This window comes from Sorex fumeus, unplaced genomic scaffold, assembly GCF_029834395.1.
Source record: "Sorex fumeus unplaced genomic scaffold, SorFum_2.1 ptg000063l, whole genome shotgun sequence".
NCBI classification, from domain to species: domain Eukaryota; kingdom Metazoa; phylum Chordata; class Mammalia; order Eulipotyphla; family Soricidae; genus Sorex; species Sorex fumeus.
Window position 1 is genome coordinate 46,023,087 of NW_026606120.1, and position 22,076 is coordinate 46,045,162.

Here is a 22,076-nt window from a genome sequence, read left to right on the forward strand (position 1 = left end):
GACAGTGGATGACAGGGAGTGATCTCTCTCCTTCTTAATCACTTAATCCCCGTTATTCATCCATTTATTCGAGCCGGTGCCAGTAACGTCTCCATTCATCCCGGTTGCGTGCTAGCGTAGCCCAATGGTATCTGTTCGTTCTAGGAACATGCAGAGCCCAAACCGATCATTTAGGGTCTTGACGAAGAAGTCTGACCATCTTATAGGTGGGCGTCCACGTGATCTTTTGATGTCCCGTGGAATCCAATCAGTAATGGCTCTAGTCCAGCGGTTGTCTGTAAACCTCATTACGTGTCCAGCCCATCTGATTTTTGATGTCTTGGCAAGTGAGACAGCGTCCCTGATTCTTGAGCGTTGACGAAGATCAGAACTCCGGATTCTATCTCTCATTTGAGTGAATCGTGATATTCCAAGCATAGCTCTTTCGATTCCTCTTTGAGAGACCCGAATAGCGTTCTCATCCTGTTTTCGTAGGGTCCAGGTCTCTGAGGCATATGTTAATGCAGGAACAACAGTGGAATCAAAGAGATGTGCTAGTAGCTGGAGGTTCTTTGTCCTTTTAGTTAATTTCTTCAACGTTCTTGAAGGCATTCCAAGCCGCTCTCTTCCTCCTGCGCAACTCAGGTGCCAGGTCATTCATCATGTTGATTTCTCGACCTAGGTATATATAACTGTTGCATTCGGAGATGGTGGTTCCGTTGAGAGCGAATGGAGTGTCAGGAACAAGGCTGTTTCTCATAAACATTGTCTTCGTAAGATTCAGCTGTAGTCCGACCTTTCCACATTCACGGTCAAAGTCGTTCAGCATTTGTGCCGCTTGGCTGATGTTTGGTGTTATTAGAACGATGTCATCAGCAACGCGGAGGTGGTGTAGTTGCCGACCATCTATCTTCACTCCCATGTTTTCCCATTCCAGTCGTGGCATGATGTTCTTGAGGGTGGCACTGAAGAGTTTTGGTGAAATGGTATCACCCTGCCGAACCCCTCTCTTGATATGAATGATTACTTCTTTGTAGAATGGTGAGATCTTGGTAGTGAATCCGTAATAGAGCTCACGAAGGATCCTGATGTATTGAGTTTGTACGCCCTGATTGGCTAGGGCTTCCATGAGTGGAAAAAAGAATAGGGAGTATTCAGGGATGGTTAGAGCCACTCACAGACTGGGAGCCGTTTCTCAGAACAGTTACTGCTAGAAAGGGGAAGCTGGGTTGGGTGTGGGAGTAATGTCTTTGAAGGGATGTTGCCTTATTGTGGATTCCTATTCTGGTGCAGTGGGGTAGCGGTGCTCAGGAGACTCCAAACAGGGCCAGCTGCGTAAAGACAAGCTGTACTATCTCTAGGATACCTTTGTATCCTCAGCCATGCCACGAGCTGGAACCAGATTTTCATTTAATTTTCCCCTCATTTCGGAGTAAGGTTCATTATGAGTGATATTTAAGGAGTTGGGGAAATAGCTCAAAGTGCTAGATCCCCATTACCACATGGCCTCTCAGTCACTTTGGGTGCAGCCCTGGTGCGCCTCCCCCCACAATGTTTAATACTGAGCACTACTATCTGTAAATTTTTTTTTTGGCGCCACACCTAGGAGTGCTCAGGAATCACTCCTGTCAGGGCCCAGGGAACCCCATACATGGGAATTGAACCTGAGTTCACCTCATTCAAGGCGATTGCTCTACCCACCTACTATCTCTATGACCCCTGAAAACCACTCTTTGTGTTTTTGTTTATGTTTCCTGATATATGGGCCACATGTGGTGGTTCTCAGGATCACCCCTGGTAATGCTCAGGGACTATATATGGGGATTGAACCCAGTCGGCCACATGCAAGGCAAGCACTCTGACCACGGTATATTGCTCCTGCCCTGCAAACCACTGTCGTAAGGCTTACCAGTGAAAACCATTTTGGCTATTGCACCTTGGCATGTATTTGGGTAAGCTAGATGTTTCCTGTGTATCATCAGGACAGTTTCTTTTGTTGTTTTGGGTGACATCCAGTAGTGCTAGTGTTACCTCCTGTCTGTATTCAGGAATTACTCCTGACAGTGCTCAGGGGACCATATGAGAGCCAGGAATTGAACCTGATCAACTCAGTCCAAGGCCAATGTAGGATTGCTCTGGCCCCTCATCAGGACACTTTCCTAAACTATAGGTGCTTAAATGGAGAAAGGGTTTTCCCTACTTTGCCACAGAGGCTTTCTTACCATTGTGCTAAGTAGGAGTCTCCTTGAAGACCTATACTGATCGTGTTCTTGCTTATACGAATATAGATTAGGCCTGAAGGGTCACTGAATTAGCTTACTGAAGACAGGCATAGTGATCAAGCCTCTTTTTTTTCCCATTTTTTATAAGTTCATTATAGAATCACTGTGAGAGCAGTTACAAAGCTTTCAGGTTTAAGTCTCGGTCATACAATGAAACACCCGTACCTTCACCAGTGCCCATTCTCTACCACCAAAAACCCCAGTATGCCCCTATCCTCCACCCTCCCCCTACCTGTGGGGCAGATGGTTTCCACATTATTCTCTTTCTACTTTGATCACATTCAATATTTTGACACCAGACCCACCATTATTATTTGGGATTTTACCCCAATACTCAGATCTGCTGAAAAGGAAACAGTAGACAGTTTGTTTTCTATTGCTGGTTATGAATAGCATATGTTGCGTGGCTGTAGTAGTGGTTGCACAATTTTGAAATTCTGAAATTTTAACAATTGAATCTGGAGGGATTTCTGCCAAAACCTGCTGGGTTCCGAGATTTGTTCCTGAGTCTCTGGGATCATGGCTCTTAAGCAGCTTGATCAGGAGCCAGAGAGGCCGTTCATGGGCGGCAACTCGGGGTCTTGTTGGGATAGGGCGGAAAGGGCTGGCTCCACCCCCATCCTGTGAGGCCCCACGTGTCTTATCTCTGAGGGCCCGAACCTGACTACCCAGTGGCCTCTGGAGGATGGCAGCCACCGAGCCGCCAAGAGGGAGCAGGCAGAGGGACAGCCACGCTTCCTCCCTGGGGTCGCCCGGCGATAGTAACCTACTGCAGGGTCTGGACACATTTCTGCCAAAAGCCGCTGGGTTTCGAGATTTGTTTCTGAGACCCTGGGATCATGGCCATTAAGCTGCTTGATGAAGAGCCAGAGAGGCCATTCGTGGGCGGCACCTCGGGGTCTCAGGATGGGAAGGAAAGGGCGGGCTCCACCCCCATCCCCTGAGGCCCTGTTTGTCTCATCACTGTGGGCCCAAACCTGACTGTCCAATGGCCTTTGTCGGATGGCGGCCACTGAGCCACCAAGGGGGAGCAGGCGGAGGGACAGCACCCTTTCCCCCCTGGGGTGGCCTGGCGACAGTAACCTACTGTGGGGTCCGGATGCATTTCTGCCAAAAGCCATTGGGTTTCAAGATTTGTTTCTGAGTCTCTGGGGTCATCACCGTTAGGCAATCTGATCAGAAACCAGAGAGGCCATGCCTCCAAGTATATAGCTGAGCCCGAGGTGGTTTGTGGGTGTGTCTCCCACATACCTAACTTTTGGCCATTTATTTTCTTGGTAAACTTTGCCCCAAATTTTTGGGGTCTGGCCAAAGGCACAGCAGCAATTTTGGGGTATCTGGAAGCCTGAAGGCGCCGTCAGGCTGCTGATGCACTCGCCTCACAGGTACAGATTGACCGGCTGGCGGCATCATACTCCCCGACCGTACCTCTTCTTCCTTAAGTCATGCATAGGATTAATCCCCAGCAGTGATCTGCTTGAGTGAAAAAAAAACTTTATAATATTGTACCACCATTCAGTGCTATGATCATAACCAAAATTATGTCTAGTTCTGAACTGCTGAGGTGTTCTGCTAGTGCCCGATCAGTCTTTGCCATAAGTGGACAGCCTGTGTCTGGGTGTCTATTTCAGCATCTTGAGTTGGAGAGACAGCCAACATTACTCAGTATGGACTAGTAACTTGTGTTAGCTTACAGCCATGAGTGCCACAGATTGACTTTTTTGCAATATAACAAATGTGCAGTTGATGTGTCATTTAAATTGTATATCAGCCTCATTATTTGGGTGAAACGATTTGTTTCTGATTGGTACTCATTCTGTATTGCAGACATCTGGTCACCGTCTTAAATATCTTTTCATCTCTCCCCAGTACTGGCACTGGGTTGGTGGGATTGGTGGGTACTGGTCTCAAATTCAGTGACTCATATATACAGAGTGTTGACCTGTGTCCCTAAGCCTTGTCCAGTAGGGAATGTTAAATACATTTTATTTTGGTTTATAGGACGTACCCTGGGCTGGAGAGGTAGCACAGCGGGTAGGGCATTTGCCTTGCACGTAGCCAACATGGCCAACCCGAGTTTGATTCTTCTGCCCCTCTCGGAGAGCCTGGCAAGCTACTGAGAGTATCTTGCCTGCACGGCAAAGCCTGGGAAGCTACCTGTGATGTATTCGATATGCCAAACACAGTAACAGTTGTCACAATGGAGACATTACTGGGCCTGCTCGAACAAATCGATGAACAACAGGACAGTGCTACAGTGCAGGACGTACCCAGTGGTATTCAGGGGCTACTCCTGGATTGGTGCTTGGGGAACCATGTCATTCTCTGCTCAAACCTGGGCCTCTGGTGTGAAAAGGTGTGTTCCAGTCTATTGCACAGTCTCTCCAACCTGAAATATGTACTTTAGAGTGGTAAATTAATCTAGACATCTGGGCAACTGCTTTTAAAATTTTAGATGGATTGGGACTGGAGCGATAGCATAGCGGGTAGGGCATTTGCCTTGCACGCGGCCAACCCAGGTTCAATTCCCAGCATCCCATATCGTCCCCTGAGCACCGCCGGGAGTGATTCCTGAGTACAGAGCCAGGAGTAACCCCTGAGCATCGCCGGGTGTGACCGAAAAAGCAAAATAAAATAAAAATTTAGATGGATTACAGTGTTAATGGTAATTGACGGGTAAATTAGCTGTTTCCCTAAGGATCAAATTAATAACTTTCACAAAAAACGTATAGATTATGAATAAGAAAAAATCAAAGGTAATCATTAAAAGTTGAAAACTAGGAGCTGGAGAGATAGTAGAGCGGGTAGGACGTTTGCCTTGCACGCTGCAGACCTGGTTTTGATCCCCGGTATTTCGTATGGTTCCCCCAGCACCACCAGGAGTAATTCCTGAATGCAGAGTCAGGAGTAACCCCTGTGCATCACTGGGTGTGACCCAAAAAGCAAAAAAATAAAAAAGAATTGAAAATTATTTTTCAGATTCTGTTTTGAAGGGACTGGGGCGATATCTAAAATGTTTGTATATGCCTAGGATATGCAAAGTCCTCATGGTCCCATGCCCATTAGGGTTACACCCCTTAATTTTTTTCTTAATGCAAGGATATATAGGAATGATAACTCAGCTGGTGGAAGTATAAAATTGTACAAGCTTCCCCCCCCGAACAGCTGCAGGAACCTATAAGTAAAGGAGAGCTTGATGCAGTTCCTCAGATTGTACAGAAGACTGCAAACAAAATTTTGGACTTGATGGTACTCTATAAATGGGAGAGCACAGAATGTATTGGGAGAACTGGAAATCTCCGTTTTTCTGTCTGTGAGCCAGTATTCTCTTCTGTCCTGATTCCCCTGGTCTGTTGTTGCCATCTTTTCCTTTTTTGTTGCAGATGGTAATGGGCATCTTTCTTCTGAGAGACTTTCAGCCACAAAGTGTAGTTTCCGCTTACTATGAGGAAGAGTTTATTTCTTTCAAAGGGTTATGAGTTTTTCCCCCCTGATTAAATATTGACAGAATGTGTATAAAAATGATTTAAAAGCTACTTTTTATTTCTGGCATTGAACATCTTGAAATAATACCTTACTCTGTTTTTTTCCAGGGGTGAGCCCCTCCAGACTCCGAATAGGGGATCAAGAGTTTGATTCATTGCCTGCTTTACTGGAATTCTACAAAATACACTATTTGGACACTACAACGTTGATAGAACCAGTTTCCAGATCCAGGCAGGGTAGTGGAGTGATTCTCAGGCCGGAGGAGACAGAGTATGTGCGAGCCCTCTTTGACTTTAATGGGAATGATGAAGAAGATCTTCCCTTTAAGAAAGGAGACATCCTGAAAATCCGGGATAAGCCTGAAGAGCAGTGGTGGAATGCGGAGGACAGCGAAGGCAAGAGGGGGATGATTCCAGTCCCTTACGTGGAGAAGCTTAGACCTGCCTCCGCCCCAGTATCGGCTCTGATTGGAGGTAACCAGGAGGGTTCCCACCCACAGCCACTGGGTGGGCCGGAGCCTGGGCCCTATGCCCAACCCAGCGTCAACACTCCGCTCCCTAACCTCCAGAATGGGCCCATTTATGCCAGGGTAATCCAGAAGCGAGTCCCTAATGCCTACGACAAGACAGCCTTGGCTTTGGAGGTACATAATGTGCAAAATGTAGAAAGAAGATATCTGCTACAGGGTCTCCCTTTCAGACCTCTTACAGCTTTTTAGGAATTCTGAATACAAGCACCAGTATTGTAATGATGTTGTCAAACCATTAAGTACTGATTTTGGCATGAAATGTTGGGTTTTCTCTTTTTCAAAGAAAACCTGTTTTAAATAACTAAGCTAAAAACTGTATAACTGAATGTTCTTATTGATTTACTAAACACACTTGACTACTTTAATAACATCACCTGAATTCACAGGAATTAACCTAAAATACTTTTTTCATCTACATTCTATTCTGTTTCTTTCTCTCTGTTATAGTCTACTCTAAGGTGGGCTTACCCAGATTTGAATGTAAGAATTGGTCTCTATCAAAGCACTAAAATTTACTCCATGAAAACGTAGTGTTTATATTTAGGGAGCCTGGTTTCACCATTGATTGACATATTGTATTAGATGAGAATTTAGGAGGAACACTAAAGCATAGTACAAGCGTGAAGAGATAACATGTCCAGGCGTGTCCATTTCCGGTCTAGGAGATGACTCAAAGGGCTGGAGTGCATGCAGAAGCCCTGGGTTTGATCCCTGGGCCCCTGAGTACTTCTGTGGCCCTTGACTTCTTTGGATTTTGGATTTTGACCATACCTGCCTGTGCTCAGGGATCATTCCTGACAGTGCTTGGAGGACCATATGGGGTGTTAGGGATTGAACCCAGGTCGACTGCATGCAAGGCAAGGACCCTGTTTGCTGTACTGTCTCTCTGGCCCCTTTAATTTTATTTATTTGACTTTTTGGGTCACACCCGGCAGGTGCTCCAGGTTTACTTTTGACCCTGCACTCAGAAGTTACTGCTGGCAGTGCTCATGGGACCATATGGGATGCTGGAGATCAAACACAGCTGCGGTCAAGACAGACACCATACTTGCTGTCCAATTTATTTTTTAAAAAAATATTTTATAGGCAGGAAGCCAGTCTGTCTCCCTCCTCGTCGTTCCCCCCCCCCAAGGTATTAAGTATCTCTTTGGCCTTGGAGGTGATTTCTATTGAGAAAAAATTTTGCCTTTGACTGGTGAATAGTTATCCTTAATAGTAATCTTTAGTGATCCATCTCCTGGCTAACCATTGAATTATATTTATTCCTCTCTAGCATTTGCAGCTTTATGTCCTTCCTCCCTCTTTTCCTTTCTGAGTTATGCTGAGCTAGTAGTTTAGCATAATACTACAGAGGCAGAGGTAGCATGTGTTTTATTCTTCAGAGCCTACTGATAAGTAACTTGAAGGTAAGAAAGTAGCTGGTTTGGGGGGCCTGAACTATATAGTACTGTGGATAAGACACTTGCCTTGCACACGTCCGCATCCCACCTTGGTTCAACCTCCAGCATCCCATATGGTCCTCTGAGCACTGCCAGGAGAAATTACTGAGCACAGACCCAGGAGTAACTTGAGCATTTCTGTAAACACTGACTGGTTATATGAGCACAGATTAGCAGAGAAAGGGCAAGAATATTCCTGTAAATTGAAGTCTTCCCTAATTTTTTTTTCCTTTTTGGTTGTTGGGCCACACTTGGTGATGCTCATCCTGGTTTTGCACTCAGGGATCACTCTTGGCAGGACTTGAGGGACCATATACAATGCCGGGGATCAAACCTGGGTTGACCACATGCAAGGCAAGGGCCCTACATGTTGTAATATCTCTCTGGCCCCTAAATTTTTATTTATTTGAGTCATATTCACACACTGAGTAGAACTATCTTCTGTGGATTCTTTCTTCAGAGAACAAGCTAGAATTTATTTGAACCATTCCCTAAGACTATAGATTTGAAATAACTTTTTATATTCTGGATAACAGGTACAAAGAAGGATTAGTTGATTTGGCTGAGAATGGATGTTCCCCCCTGCCCCTCGAAGTATATATTTTGGAGGGCCTTGAGAGAACTCAGCAGGCTGAACAAATGCTTTGTATGCAGGAGGCTGGTTTTTGTTTTCTCTTTGTTTTGATTTGTTCTGGGGCCATACACGGCAGTGCTTAGTGTCTACTTCAGACTCTGTGCTCAGGGAACATGTGATGCCGGGATTAAACTTGGATGTCCTGCATGTAAAGCATAAGCTCTAGCCTGTTGAGTTATTTCCTGTTCCAGAGACCTGGGCTTATCCCCAATGCCACATGGCCCCTTGAGCATAGCTAAGAATGACTAAGGAAAACAGAAGGAAAGAGGAAAAAAGGAAGTGAAGTATGTATCTTTTTTTGTTTTGGGGGCCATTCACACAGTGCTCAGGATACCATGGGGGTCCCAGAATTAAACCTGGGCCTCCTGCATACAGAGAACATGAAGCTCATTGACCCACCTTTCTGACCCCAGGAAATATCTATTTGGGGGGCTAATATGACTTAAAAGTTTCCCTGTTTTTATAGGGAGTGAAATGTTTGTTGTGTAGATCACACCAGTCTTTTACACTAAGAATTTGGAGGCGAGGGAAAGTTTTTAGCCTCCTACTACCATTCAAGCACAAATGATGGCTCTATCATGGCCCCGTGCACATAGATGTGACACTGAGATTTATTGCAGGTTTACTGCACTGGAATGTGAAGATAGCATTCATGAAACAAGCCAGAGAGACCATAATAATTTTGTATCTTATTTGCATTTCTTTTTCTCAACAAGAATTGTTTATAATGATGTCTGCCTTGGTTAGAGGCTATAGTGCTCAAAAGTGATTGAGCTTCTCTCCCTGATGTAAAGATAAATCTTATCAAATAAAGATTTAAGTAGAAAACTAGTTTATGATTTCAGAACGCTTTCTCTTTTGCTTGGATATATTTGGTTGTGAGCCTTGCGTTTATTGCTAAAGATGACTTTTTTTTTTAAATTGCCTCTTTCAGTTAGAATAACCTCAAGCAATAGCTTTTAAATACTTTAGATACAGGGGCCAGAATGATAGTACAATAGATAGGATGTTTGCCTTGGCAGGCAGCTGATCCCTGGCACCCCTGAGCACTGCCAGAAATGATACTTGAGTGTAGACCCAAGAGTAAGGCCTGTGCACCATGAGGTGTGGCCCAAAAACAAATACTTGAGATACTTTAAAAAGAAAAGGTACTCATTTGTGCGTCGTAGAGTTTAGAGTGGAAAGCACTCTTAGATGCTCTTGTTATATGAAAGCACTAGATGTTTATACAGTTGGATCCGTTATAAAGACTAAGTTGGAGGGGCCAGAAAGATTGTATAGGCTGTAAGATATGTGCCTTATAGGCTGAAGATACAGAGTAGTGGGTGAAGTGCTTGCCTTGCACTCAGTTCGGATATGATCCCCAGCATCGTCATGGCCCCTAAATACTGCCAGAAGTGATCTCAGAGCACAGAACCAGGAGTAAGTCCCAAACATACCCAGGTGTAGCCCAGTAACCAGCAAAGAAAATACAGACCCTTGATTGTAGGTGCCATTGCAGTGACCATGGTTTGAATCCCCAGCACCACATAGGACCCCCTGAACACCCCCAGGGGTAACTTTTGAGTACAAACACCAGGAACAGCCTAAGCACCCCTTCTCCCATCCCTCCCCCACCCACCAAAAAGCCTAGTTGGAGGTAGAAATATCACGGACCCCGATTTTTTTGTGTGTCTTTTCTACCACAACCAAATTTCTGCTAATTCTTTATTTTGAGGTGGAGGGTGCACACATAGCAGTGCTCAGGGGTCACTCCTGGTGGGGTTCAGGGGGTCATGTGGGGCTGGAGATTGAATCCAGGCCGGCTGCATTCAAGGCAAGTGCTTACCCCCGATACTGTCTACCCCTAAGCTGATTCTTTTTGATTGAGCCCTACTGTTGTCCTAAAGGAGACCCTTGAAGCTTTGTGGCTTCAGTGACAGCATGTAATCAGCTCTACTGTGGAGGGCCACAGTTCTTTTCTGTCTTTTTTCACAGGAACTAATGTCTGCTTTGTACTGACATGAGTCAAGGAAAAAAGATTCAGATACTCAGGCTGGAGCGATAGCACAGCGGGTAGGGTGTTAGCCTTGCATGCAGCTGATCCCGGTTCAGTTCTCAGCATCCCATCCCAATTACTCCTGAGCACAAAGCCAGGAGTAATTCCTGAGTGCAAAGCCAGGAGTAACCCCTGAGCATTGCCGGGTGTGACCCCCCAAAAAAGAAAGATTCAGATAGTTAGGACTGAGGAGATGGGTCAGAGGGCTAGAGCACATGCTCCGCATGAAGGAGCTTCAGGTTTGACCCTGGACATGGCATTGATCCTCAGGCCTTGCTGGACATGACCTGAGTACCTTATTGAGAGTAGCCCTGAAGTAGCCCTGCTGGGTGTAGGTCGAAACCAAACAAAAAGATGGAGCTTTGGGGGCTGGAGAGATAGAACAGATAGAACAGGCTAGGGTGCTAGCTTTGCATGCGCCTACCTGGTTTTGGTTCCTGGCACCGTGCATGGCCTCCCAAGCCCTGCTAGGAGGGATCTCTGAGCACAGAGTCAGGAGTAAACCCTAAGCTGGGCCAGGTATGGCCCCAAAACAAGAGTCTACGAAATGGAGCTCAGAGGGCAAGAGCATATATTTACTTCCCAGAAGGCTTAAATTGTCCTTGTATTACACCCTAAGATCCTTGTTTATCACTATGTGTGGTCCAGAAACAAGACTTTGAGACTCTTAATTTCAGGGGGATGGGAGTCACTCCCAGAAGTCCTCACAGAGTGCCAGGGATCAAACTGGGGTGCTGAATGAATACTGTTTCTTTGGTTCTACGTACTTTGTGTGGAGTTTTAACATTCTTATCAACTTGAAATTGATAAATTTTAATCATTACATCTTATGGGCTGGAGTGATAGCACAGAGGATAGGGCATTTGCCTTGCACGCGGCCAACCCGGTCGACCCGAGTTCGATTCCTCCGCCCCTCTCGTAGAGCCCGGCAAGCTACCAAGAGTATCCCACCCGCATGGCAGAGCCTGGCAAGCTCCTCATGGCATATTTGATATGCCAAACACAGTAACAAGTCTCACAATGGAGACATTACTGGGCCTGCTCGAGCAAATTGATGAACAGCGGGAGGACAGTACTACAGGACAGTGCTGCAGTGCTACATCTTATAATTGGGCAGAATCATGGAGTGAAAATGTTACTAGAAGTCCTGAGACTGCTTTTCCTGGTCTCCCAGGAAATACCTGGTGAGTTGTGGATGTAACACAACTAGGGTCCCTCTTTTTTTTTTTTTTTTTGCTTAGTGGGTCATACCCATTGACGCTCTGGAGTTACTCCTGACTCTGCACTCAGGAATTACTCCTGGCGGTGCTGGGGGAACCATATGGGTTGCCGGGGACTGAACCAAGGCCAGGTCAGCAGCGTGCAAGGCAAACACCTTACCCAGTGTACTGTCGCTCCGGCCCCTAGGTTCCCTCTTTTGCTTGAACCAAAGCACCTTTGTTTTTGTTTGGTTTGGCTTGAACTCATGGCATCCCACATGCAAGATGTGTCCTTTACCAGGGTCTGCCACATGCAAGGCAAGTACCTCAACTCCTGTGCTTTCTCTAGCCCCTAAATTGTTAATTTGGCGTGGGGGGCTTGAGATTCGGGCCCACACCCTGGAAGTGCACAGGAATTTTTTGGCTCTGCTCAGGAGTGACCTCTGGTTGTACTCTGGGATCTATATGCAGTACTGGGTGTGGAACCAGGGTCAGACATGCCAGGCAAGCCCTTTGTCCCCTGTTTTCTCTCTGTACCTCCTTACTTTAGTGACATTGGGATACACCCAAATGCTTGGGATATGTTCCTGGCTCTGATCAGGAGTGGCCCCTGACACTGACCATATGTAGCTTCAGAGATTCAAATCAGGGTCTTTTACATGCAAGGCAACTGTCTAACCCCTGTACTACCCCTCTGCCCCCCCCCCCCATTGTTTTTGCTTTTGGGTTACACCTGGCAATGCACAGGTGTTACTTCTGGCTCTGCATTCAGGACTTACTCCTGACGGTGCTTGGGGAACCTTATGAAATGCTGGGGATTGAATCTAGGTCAGCTGCGTGCAAGGCAAACACAGCCCTACCCACTGTACTATCGCTCCAGCCCCCTGTTTTTGTTTTTGTTGTTTTAGGCACACACCTAGAGGTGCTCAGAGTTTTTACTCCTGGCTCTGCAGTTAAGGATCACTCCAGGCAGAATCGGGGGACCATATGGGGTGCTGGGAATTGAACATGGGTTGGCACACACCCTATTCAATGTATACTGTCTCTCTGGCCCCTGGTCCCTATTTTAATTCATTTATTTTGAATTTTGAACCACACCTATTGCTGCTCAGGGCTTATTCCTGGATCTGCTCAAGGATTATTCCTGGCAGTCTGGTGGTCCCTGGTTTTAAAAACAGTGCTCAAGGTATCAGATAATGGGCCGAACGCGTATTTTGTATGTGAGAGGTGTGTGTGTGGGAGGTCCTGGTTCAATTCTTGTCACCGTGTTCCCCCAGGCACTAACGAGTAACCCCTGAACACCATCAGGTATGACCCCTTTTCCCCCCAAACAAAACAAACCAGTTTAAGAATGACCGGGTTTTCCTTATTCCCTGTGTGGTATAATTGTTGTTAGCAGAATCACTAGAACATAAGATAATAATTTTTACCCTTTTCCCACCCACCAGATTTCTCTAGAAGAGATGAAGACTGTGGAAAGAAGGAATTAATTCTAAAAGGAAACAAAGATGGGGTGTTGACTGGGTCTGTGGGTCGGTCAGCTGTTTTCTACAGGAATTTAACTGAAAGACAGACACCATCTGTTCCATCCTGGAGCTCCTAAAGCAAGAAAGATTTTAAATTGCAGATATGCTAAGTGATTTTAAAAGACTAATGCTGAAACGGGGCTGGAGCGATAGCACAGCGGGTAGGGCATTTGCCTTGCACACGGCCGGCCCGGGTTCGAGTCCCAACATCTCACATGGTCCCCTGAGCACCACCAGGAGTAACTCCTGTGCATAGCTGGGTGTAACCCAAAAAGAAAAAAAAAAAAAAACTAAAAGACTCATGCTGAAACAGATACCTTTATATATTTTTAATCTTTGATCTAATTCCCTTAAACAGTATTTTATCTGACCCAGATTTAAAATTTTTATCTTGAGATTTTTGTTTCCTGACTCACTGGAAACTAAAATAATGAGAAATATTATAACTTATAAGTATTGAAAGTTTTGAAGCCTCTGTGGACTATCTAGAACATAATTACTTTTCTCGTTTTTGGCCACACCTGGTAGAGCTCAGGGACTCCTACCTGAGCACCAAGGATCATTCCTCGTAGAACTTGGGGTGCGAGGGAGCAAACCTGGTCTGCCATATGAAAGACAATTGTCCTACCCGCTGTACTCTCACTCAACCCCTCACCTTTACTTTTTCCTCTCTTGATCTTGGCAGTGTTCAGAACTTACTGTTCAGGGGCTGGAGCGATAGCACAGCGGGGAGGGCATTTGCCTTGCACACGACCGGCCCGGGTTCAATTCCCAGCATCCCGTATGGTCCCCCGAGCACCGCCAGGAGTGATTCCTGAGTGCAGAGCCAGGACTAACCCCTGTGCATCGCCGGCTGTGACTCAAAAGAGAAAAAAACCAAAAACTTACGGTTCATGGCTCTGGGCTCAGAGATCCCTCCTGGTAGGGGCCAGGGAACGGTATGTGGTACTGGGCATTGAACCTAGGTTGGCTTCTGTGCAAGACAGGTGCCGTACTTGCTGCATTATCTTACCTCGCTGTAGAACAGTCACATTAGAGATTTTTGGGTTCTGGTTCCAGGGATTGAATTTAGGACCTCACACAAACAAGTGCTCTACCCTGATCTCCATCCTACATCCTTGTCCTCAGTTTTTTGTTTCTCCTGATTCATCCCCAATTGTGTCCCCCCTCATTTGGTCTTGAGGCATACCAAGTGTTAGAGGTTACTCCTAGCTCTGCTCACTCCCTGCTGTGCTCCATACTGTACTGGGGATTAAAGCTTGTTATCCTGTGTACGAAGTTTCAGAGATAGCCAGTTGTGCTCTCTGGTCCTACATTTTTTCATTTTCTTAAGATTGTTGCTATATATTTCACATAATTTATTGAGAATAGTAACAACTTTTCCTCGTTCTCTCATTCTGTTTTGACTCTCCCCTCCCCCCACGCACACACACATTTTTGGGCCACACCTAGTGATTCCCACTTCTTCCTGCCTCTGTGTTCAGGGTTCACTCCTGGCAGTGCTTGGGAGAACATAATGGGCTACCAGGGATCGAAACCAGTGTCGGCCGCATGTCGGCCTTTAGGGAGGGATAATTTAATAGGCTAAGAGCATGCTTTGTGTGAAAGAGACTGGATTTATTTTGACTTTTGTGCTTTGGGGTTTTGAGCCACACCCACTGGTACTCAGGAGTGACATTGGGAGGCCATATGTGGTGCCAGGAAATCTAACCAGGATGTGGTAATGAAAGGCGCAGAGCTTAATCTCTGTTTCTCTGTCTCTGAGAACCTGGCAGAGCTCTTTTGACTCCCAGCACTTTATTGCCAAGCACAGAGGCAAAAGTAACCCAAATCACTGTCGAGTGTATCCCCCCAAAACAAAAATAAGTATTTGTGTCAGGGAGAAAGCACCTAAAGGGCCAAGCACTAGCTGTGTATGTGGAAGTTCTGGATGACATGGCATGGCCCCCCAAACACTGCTCAGAGAAGCCCAAGCACTAGAGCTGGAAGTTTTATCACTCAAAATATTTAGGCCAGGGATATAGCTCAGCAGTAGAACTCTTGCTCCAGGTACAATCTTCAGCAGTACATAAATAAGCAAACAAATAAATAGAACCCAGGGTCTTATAACTGAAAAGCATGTATTGTACCAATGAGCTCCACAATCTTCGTTTCCTTGTAATTATGCTGTTTCTCACCTCCTGCTATTAGATTATAAATAATTTGTTTAAACATAGTAAATGGAACTGTTAGGAATTTTTTGGTTGTTTTATTTTGGGCCACATCTAGCAGTACTCACGGGCTGTGCACTCACTGATCTCTGCAGTGCCAGAGATCAAACCTAGATTGGCCATGTGCAAGGCAAGTTCCCTATCCTCTGTTGAGAATGGTACTATTACTGATACTGTCGCACCAGCCCATTTGGTATTTTTTTTTTTTGCCTAGAGAACTATGAAATATTACTGAAGCACTCCGGATGTAACAAAGAAAGGTAGTTGGGGATCTCTGGGCTACGTAATTACAGTTCATAGTTAGTACTCCAAAGTCACTGTCACTGTCACTGTCCTCCTGTTGTTCATCGATTTGCTCGAGCGGGCCCTGTAACATCTCCATTTTGAGACTTCTTGTTACTGTATTTGGCATATCGTAAAAGTATTCAAATAGTTGATCAGAAATCACCTATAAAGAAACAAAAGGACTTGCCTCCAGTGTCTGAACTGTTGGATTAGTTACCATTGAGCTCTGTTCTTTGCAATGAGATGTCAGAATACGGACCAGAGTGATAGTACAACAGGTAGAGCATAAGCCTTGCTTGCAGCCAACTGAGTTCAATCCCCAGCATCTCATATGGTCACCTGAACCCCACCAGCGAGTGGTCCCTAAACACAGAGGCAGGAGGAAGCCCTGAGCACCTTCTGTGGTCTGCCAGAAATTGCTGGGACTGTACTTGAGACCCAAAGGCAGTACCAGGATTTAACTCTTGATTCCTTACTTGCAAGACACTTTTGTCATTCACTGGGCCATCCCCAGATCCCCTTTTATTTTATTAAATTTTTGTCTTTCGGGGGCCATACCTGGCAGTACTCACCGGTGGTACCAGGGATTGAACTCAGGTCTCCTTGATGCAAAGCGTGCACTTGGCATGTGATCAATATCTTGGGGGGCTCTCCCCTTTTTATTGGAAGTACCTGCAATTACCATTAAGCTTTTGTGACTCAACTATCCCTGTTAGTCAAAACCACTCAAATCTTAGATCATTGAAAACTGAACTCTTTAAGGGGCCAGAGCCATAGTACAGCAGGTAGGATGTTTGCCTTGCACACAGCAGCCAGGGTTCAAGCCTTGGCTCCACATATGGTCCTGTGAACACCATCAAGAGTAATCCCTGAACAGCACTGGGTGTGGCCCAAAAACAAACCCAAAAAAGCAAGTGTTTGTCCTTACTTGAATTTTGAAATCCTGTCAAAATTTAGAACTATAGTTATTACTGTACTCATCCCTTTATGTCTTAAGGTTGTAACATTTCTGGCACAAGGATTGTTTTTGTTTTTTGTTTTCTCTTTGTCTTTGAAGTAGTATGTAGGCCAAGTTTGAAATCTTAGTATCCTCATCACCCTCCCTGGTTTGGCCTTCAGGAATAATCTTAGTGAGTTGTTGCCTGACAGGCAGAGGCACACACTTGCTAGTGCGGTTTCTGTCTGAAGAAAGAACTGTATTTTACGGAGGACTGTGTGGCCAGAATAAACAAACCAAGTTCTCTTGGTAAGAATTTTGCTTGTATTTGTAAGAATGCCAGCAGCATAAAGGACAACTTGGTAGACGTTCCCAGTTTTGCCTTAGTGACGTTTGTGAGATGTCATCCTTTGAACATAAGCCATTCCTTTTATATCTACAATTGTAGATTCATATGTGTAAGGCGAAAGTTGTGGTCTTGCAGACATTCTTAGAAAACCCTCGGACCCTGGTTGCTGTGTTCTTCATATAGTAGACAGATCTAAATGGGGTTTGTAGCTAGATAATCTGGGCTCAAATCCTCGCCTTGTCTGGCCCTGTGCCCTCAGATATATCATGTAATCAGTTCTCTTATCTGTAAGATGAAAATAATTCCTTTCGTACGACCACATGGCCCCCTGATCATGGAGTTGGAAATAGGCCTGAAGAGTTGCAGGGGGAGTAAAAATAATACAAAGAAGCTTTTTTTGGTTGGGTTGGTTGGTTTTATTGAGGATATTTCGGGTTATACCTGGCAATACCAGAGATTTGAGTCAGGGTAAAACATGGAACATGTCATCATTGTCACCTGCAAGGCAAGTAGATAGTACAGTGAGATAGTACATAACATGTGGTCTTCCGAGCCCACCAGGAGTGATTTCTGAGTGCAATGCCAGGAGTAACCTCTGAGCATCACTGGGTGTGACCCAAAAAGAAAGAAGAAAACTTTTTTCCAAAAGAAGGGCTAGAGCGATGATAGCACAGCGGGTGGGATGTTTGCCTTGCTCGCAGCCGACCCTGGTTCGGTTTTCAGCATCTCATATGGTCATCACCAGGGGTAATTGTTGAGTGCAGAGCCAGGAGTAACCCCTGTGCATCACCGGATGTGACCCAAAAAGCAAAAAAAAAAAGAAAAAATTCAGTGAATAGTTTCAGTGAAATCAAATGAAAATTTTCTCTTTATTTTTTGTATGCACATTTCAGATGCTGATAGTTTAAGTCAAAACATGAAGTTATTATTTCAGTGGTATCTGGGGCCTTTGTCACTGTTCAGTGTTTTACCATATGATGAAGCAATTCCTTAGACTCACCTTGTCTTAAGTTTTATAGCAGGATAGAGTTATATTCTAAATTGTTAAATAAATGTCTATTTGAGGGACTTGAGCAATAGTACAGGGAATAGGTTATTTGCCTTGCATGCGGCTGACCCAGGTTTGGCCCCTGGAACCCTGTTTTGTCCCCTAAGTCAGTCAGGAGTGATCCTGAAGAGCCGAGTTAGTAGTATGCCCTGAGCACTGCCAATGTAGCCCCCAAACAAGCCAAAAATACCCCCCTCCCTAAAAAAAGGTCTATTTGAAGGGCCCGAAAGTAGTACAGCAGGTAGAGTAATTGCTTTACTTGTGGCCAATGTGGGTTCGATCCCCAGCATCCCATATGGTTCCCTGAGCCCCGCCAGGTCAAATTCCTGAGTGCAGCGCTGTAAGTTAACACCTGAGCATTGCTGTCCCCTCTACACACACACACACACCAAAAAGAAAAAAAATCTTATACTACAATAAGAAACTTTTTAGAACAGAAGCAAATATATGATATATGGTGCCCCCTTATTAATAAATAGGTAACACGGAGCATTGAGGTAACAGCAAAGTTCTGTCAATACAGAAAAGGAGGTCGGGGTCTCTTAGGTAGTAATCAGCCAAGTAGAGTTTGCTGAAGAAGGAAGGGAATTTGCAGGAAACTGATGGAATTTGGAGTTTTGGCCTATACTTCCGCCTTGTGAGGGAACCCTTTATAAGCAGTAGCAGGTGAGGATATATGTAGGAGAGTAGACTTGGGGGGTCGTGTTGCTGCTCTGTACTAGGGAGGGGAGAGGGAATTTGCTTTTTCCCCTAAGCCAGGAAGGAACCTGGGACCAGAAAGAATCTAAAGGTCCTGGGTAAAAAGAAAAGGAATTCTAGCTTTGATTGGTATTGCTCATTCAGAAACGAGTGAGACTTCTGAAAAACAGCATTTTCTTTTTTTTTTTTTTGTACTCTATTTCTCTGTACTGCTAAAATCACTTCTTCCCTCTGCCTGCATTAACCACAAGTAATCAATTCTGGTGGCTGGGGCTTGGGAGGCATCAAACGGTCATTTCTGTAACTCCGCCCTAGAGTAATCATGTGGGCTGGGTATGCTAACCTGAGAATGGATTTTTTTTATTTTGCATTTATAACTGAGAATAAAGTGCTCTCCTTATTCTCCTCCTGCAGGTCGGTGAACTGGTAAAGGTTACGAAGATTAATGTGAGTGGTCAGTGGGAAGGGGAGTGTAATGGCAAACGAGGTCACTTCCCGTTCACACATGTCCGTCTGCTGGATCAACAGAATCCTGATGAGGACTTCAGCTGAGTATAGCTCAACAGTGTGGCTGACAGATGGGAACAATCTCCCCCCCCCCCCCCAAATTGCCATCCATACAATTTTCTTACAGATGTCAAAGCAGTTTAGTTTATATATAAGTATTCTGTTACCTGTGATCTTTTTCTGACTGAACTATTCCATCCCTAGTCTCATTTACCATGTTTAGGGTACGAAACTGGAGGGCTTGTGTATTCATTTCTGAATTGGCAATATTAGGTGGTAGAGCCACACCCGAGTGTACCCGTGTACCTCCTTCCTCTCAGGTGGTGCAGCTCAGTCTGTGGGAACTGATGAGCAGGAGAGTAATGTTGCACACTGCTTGCCGGATTTATTCAGTGGTTTTGTTTTTGTTCTGAAATCATACTGTCAATGGCAACAGATGTTCCCTTCCTCCCCCATGAAGCAACCATGTACCATGTGGCTAGTACCCAGTGGGACTGCTTTTTCATTTACAGAACACGACCATTGTGTGATTCATTCTGACAGTTCAAATCCTGAGATTTCTGAGGACACTACTAGAGGCATTTGTCTACCTTCCTAGTCAATGCTTCACACTTTTTTCTTGGGATTGTTTCAACCCTTGTCATTCTTTTTACCAAAAAAGGTTTAGGTGAACTCTTAAGAGGAGTGTTTTATTTTAATTCCAGATGACAAGTGGGATGTGCAGAGCACTTTATTCAGTGCATAGCTTTAAAAGCAGTATTGGATTCACCGAGTGGACAGCAAAACTTCCAGCTCTCTGCCTTCCCCCACGGGGTCGCAGTAGGTTCACACTGCTACTGCATCTACACAGACCCGTGGCTAACGGGATCCAGCGGGGCCATTTCTCCTGAGTGCCAGTATCCTAATAGGGGATTCTTTGGAATTCTTAGCTTCTACTGGGAGTGGATGGACCAATTACATAGGATATTCCATAGAAGGTTGTGGGGCCAAATTCTGTCCTTTGCTTTATGTGCAACTTGTATAAAAGTCAAGATAAAATGACATGGATTTGAGATGAGAGTGCTTTGAAAAATATTTGATCCAATCATGAATTACTTATGTGATTATATATTACATTATCGGCCAGGATAGTGCTTGACGTACATTATATTATAAACTACCTTAATTTTTGGCTCTTTCAGGTTTAGTTTACAAACCCCTTTTAAATATGGAATGGTTTTATGGGGTCAGGTGCTCCAAAAAAATAGACTTCTGAGACCAAAAATGATCTAGGCCATTTAGACTACACTATGAAACTTAAAACGTTAGTTCCCTGTCTAGAAAGGCCCTTACCGGTCTGTGGTGTTGTATGACTAACAGAATACCTTGTATCTTGCTTTGGGCCTTATTTTAGAAAAGTAAGGTGTATTTCTAATTATTAATGCTTCACTTACATACATTATTTGAAAAATCTACCAAATTATGGTGTCCCAGTGATTAGCGTCATGCCTGTAATCATCGGTATATAGATACAGATGTTGGTGTGGGTGAGTGAGGGTCATGAAGAAGCTCAATATTTGGCACAGAAAAGCCAGCTGGCACAGAACTACGTACATTTCCACAACAAACTAATGAATTGATACTAATTTATATATTTTTTACCTCACATTAAGGTAATGCTTGATAAAGACATTAATACTATACTTTTAAAATGTTATCACAGTGCTATGCACATAGCGGGTGCTCAGTAATGTTGAATGAACAGATTTGCAATACTAGACCTAATTCCGGCTGACTACTCTTAGATGTTCAGTTTGAATATAAATACTATAAAATTCAGTACACATTGAATCTTGTTCTCCTGAGAGTATGACATCTAAAATATTTGTAGAAAATCCTTGTCACAACTGATTTGAATGTTTGTATTTTCTTTTGCCTTTGACTTTGTAATGTCTCTTTTCATCATACGTAATATTATTACGACATGCAACTTTACCTAAATCAGAAGAATTTCTCAGTGACCAGTTGTCTGAAGCCATTACGTTACATGAATTGTTGAGTTGAATTTGGCTGAATATGGCCATTGTTGTACCTTAAGAAATTAAAAGGACTTCTTACAAGTATCTTCCAAAAGCAAATGCTCAAAGCCTTTATAAGTGCATATGTGCATTGTCACAGAGCAAAGTAAACTGAAATTGGCTGCTATATTTTATATAATCATTTCTGCAAAAAACCCACATTTTTTGGATACTAATATTTGACATGGTTAAATCTTATTAATTTGTTGGAATTGTTTATTGTTAATAATGCAGATAGAATTTTTAATTATCCTTAAGTAACATTTCACTATTAATGGTTTGGAATGGGTGATAATGCAAACCAATTTGAAATAAAATATGAACATGTGCCATTGTATTATAACACTATACACTTTCTTGACAGTTAAATTTTAAAAAAATGTTTTTTTGTAGCATGTATTGTATATGTTTATAGAATATGTAGTAAATAAAAATATGGCCAAATATTTGGCTTGGTGATCTTTCCAAGAGAAATCTTTGAATATTTTTCGCAAAAGAGCTAAATCTTTGGCAAGATGGCTTAAAGGGCTGGAACACATGCTTTCATGAGAGCGCCTCAGTTTAAGCCCCAGAACTGCATGATCTCCTGAGCACTGTTGTATTTGGCAAAAAATAAAGATGGGATTAATTAACAATTGGTACCATTTTAAAGGGTCTCTAGAAATCATGAAATATTTGAGAGGAATAGAAGAACAATCATAAGATAATTGAAAGACTTGAATGACATGGATATAAATCACTCTAAATGATATAGATACAAATCATCCTTAGAAAATATCTAACTTGGGCTGGGGCGATAGCACAGCCGGGAGGGCTTTTGCCTTGCATGGTGTCTGGCCCAGGTTCGATTCCCAGCATCCCATGTGGTCTCC

The 22,076-nt window shown here is 44.2% G+C and overlaps 1 protein-coding gene across 2 annotated transcripts in view; it reads left to right on the forward strand.

Annotated features, from left to right (window-relative positions):
- CRK (CRK proto-oncogene, adaptor protein) overlaps nucleotides 1-21,668 on the forward strand; it is a 33,561-nt gene extending 11,893 nt beyond the window's left edge. The window contains exons 2-3 of one of the 2 annotated variants that reach the window (XM_056127147.1): nucleotides 5,855-6,390; nucleotides 19,055-21,668. In XM_056127147.1, the coding sequence (XP_055983122.1) occupies nucleotides 5,855-6,390; nucleotides 19,055-19,192 (674 nt within the window). In that variant the 3' untranslated portion in view covers nucleotides 19,193-21,668. The remainder of the gene's footprint in view (nucleotides 1-5,854; nucleotides 6,391-19,054) is intronic. The other variant, XM_056127148.1, reaches the window with a different exon arrangement.
- Nucleotides 21,669-22,076: the final 408 nt, after the last annotated feature.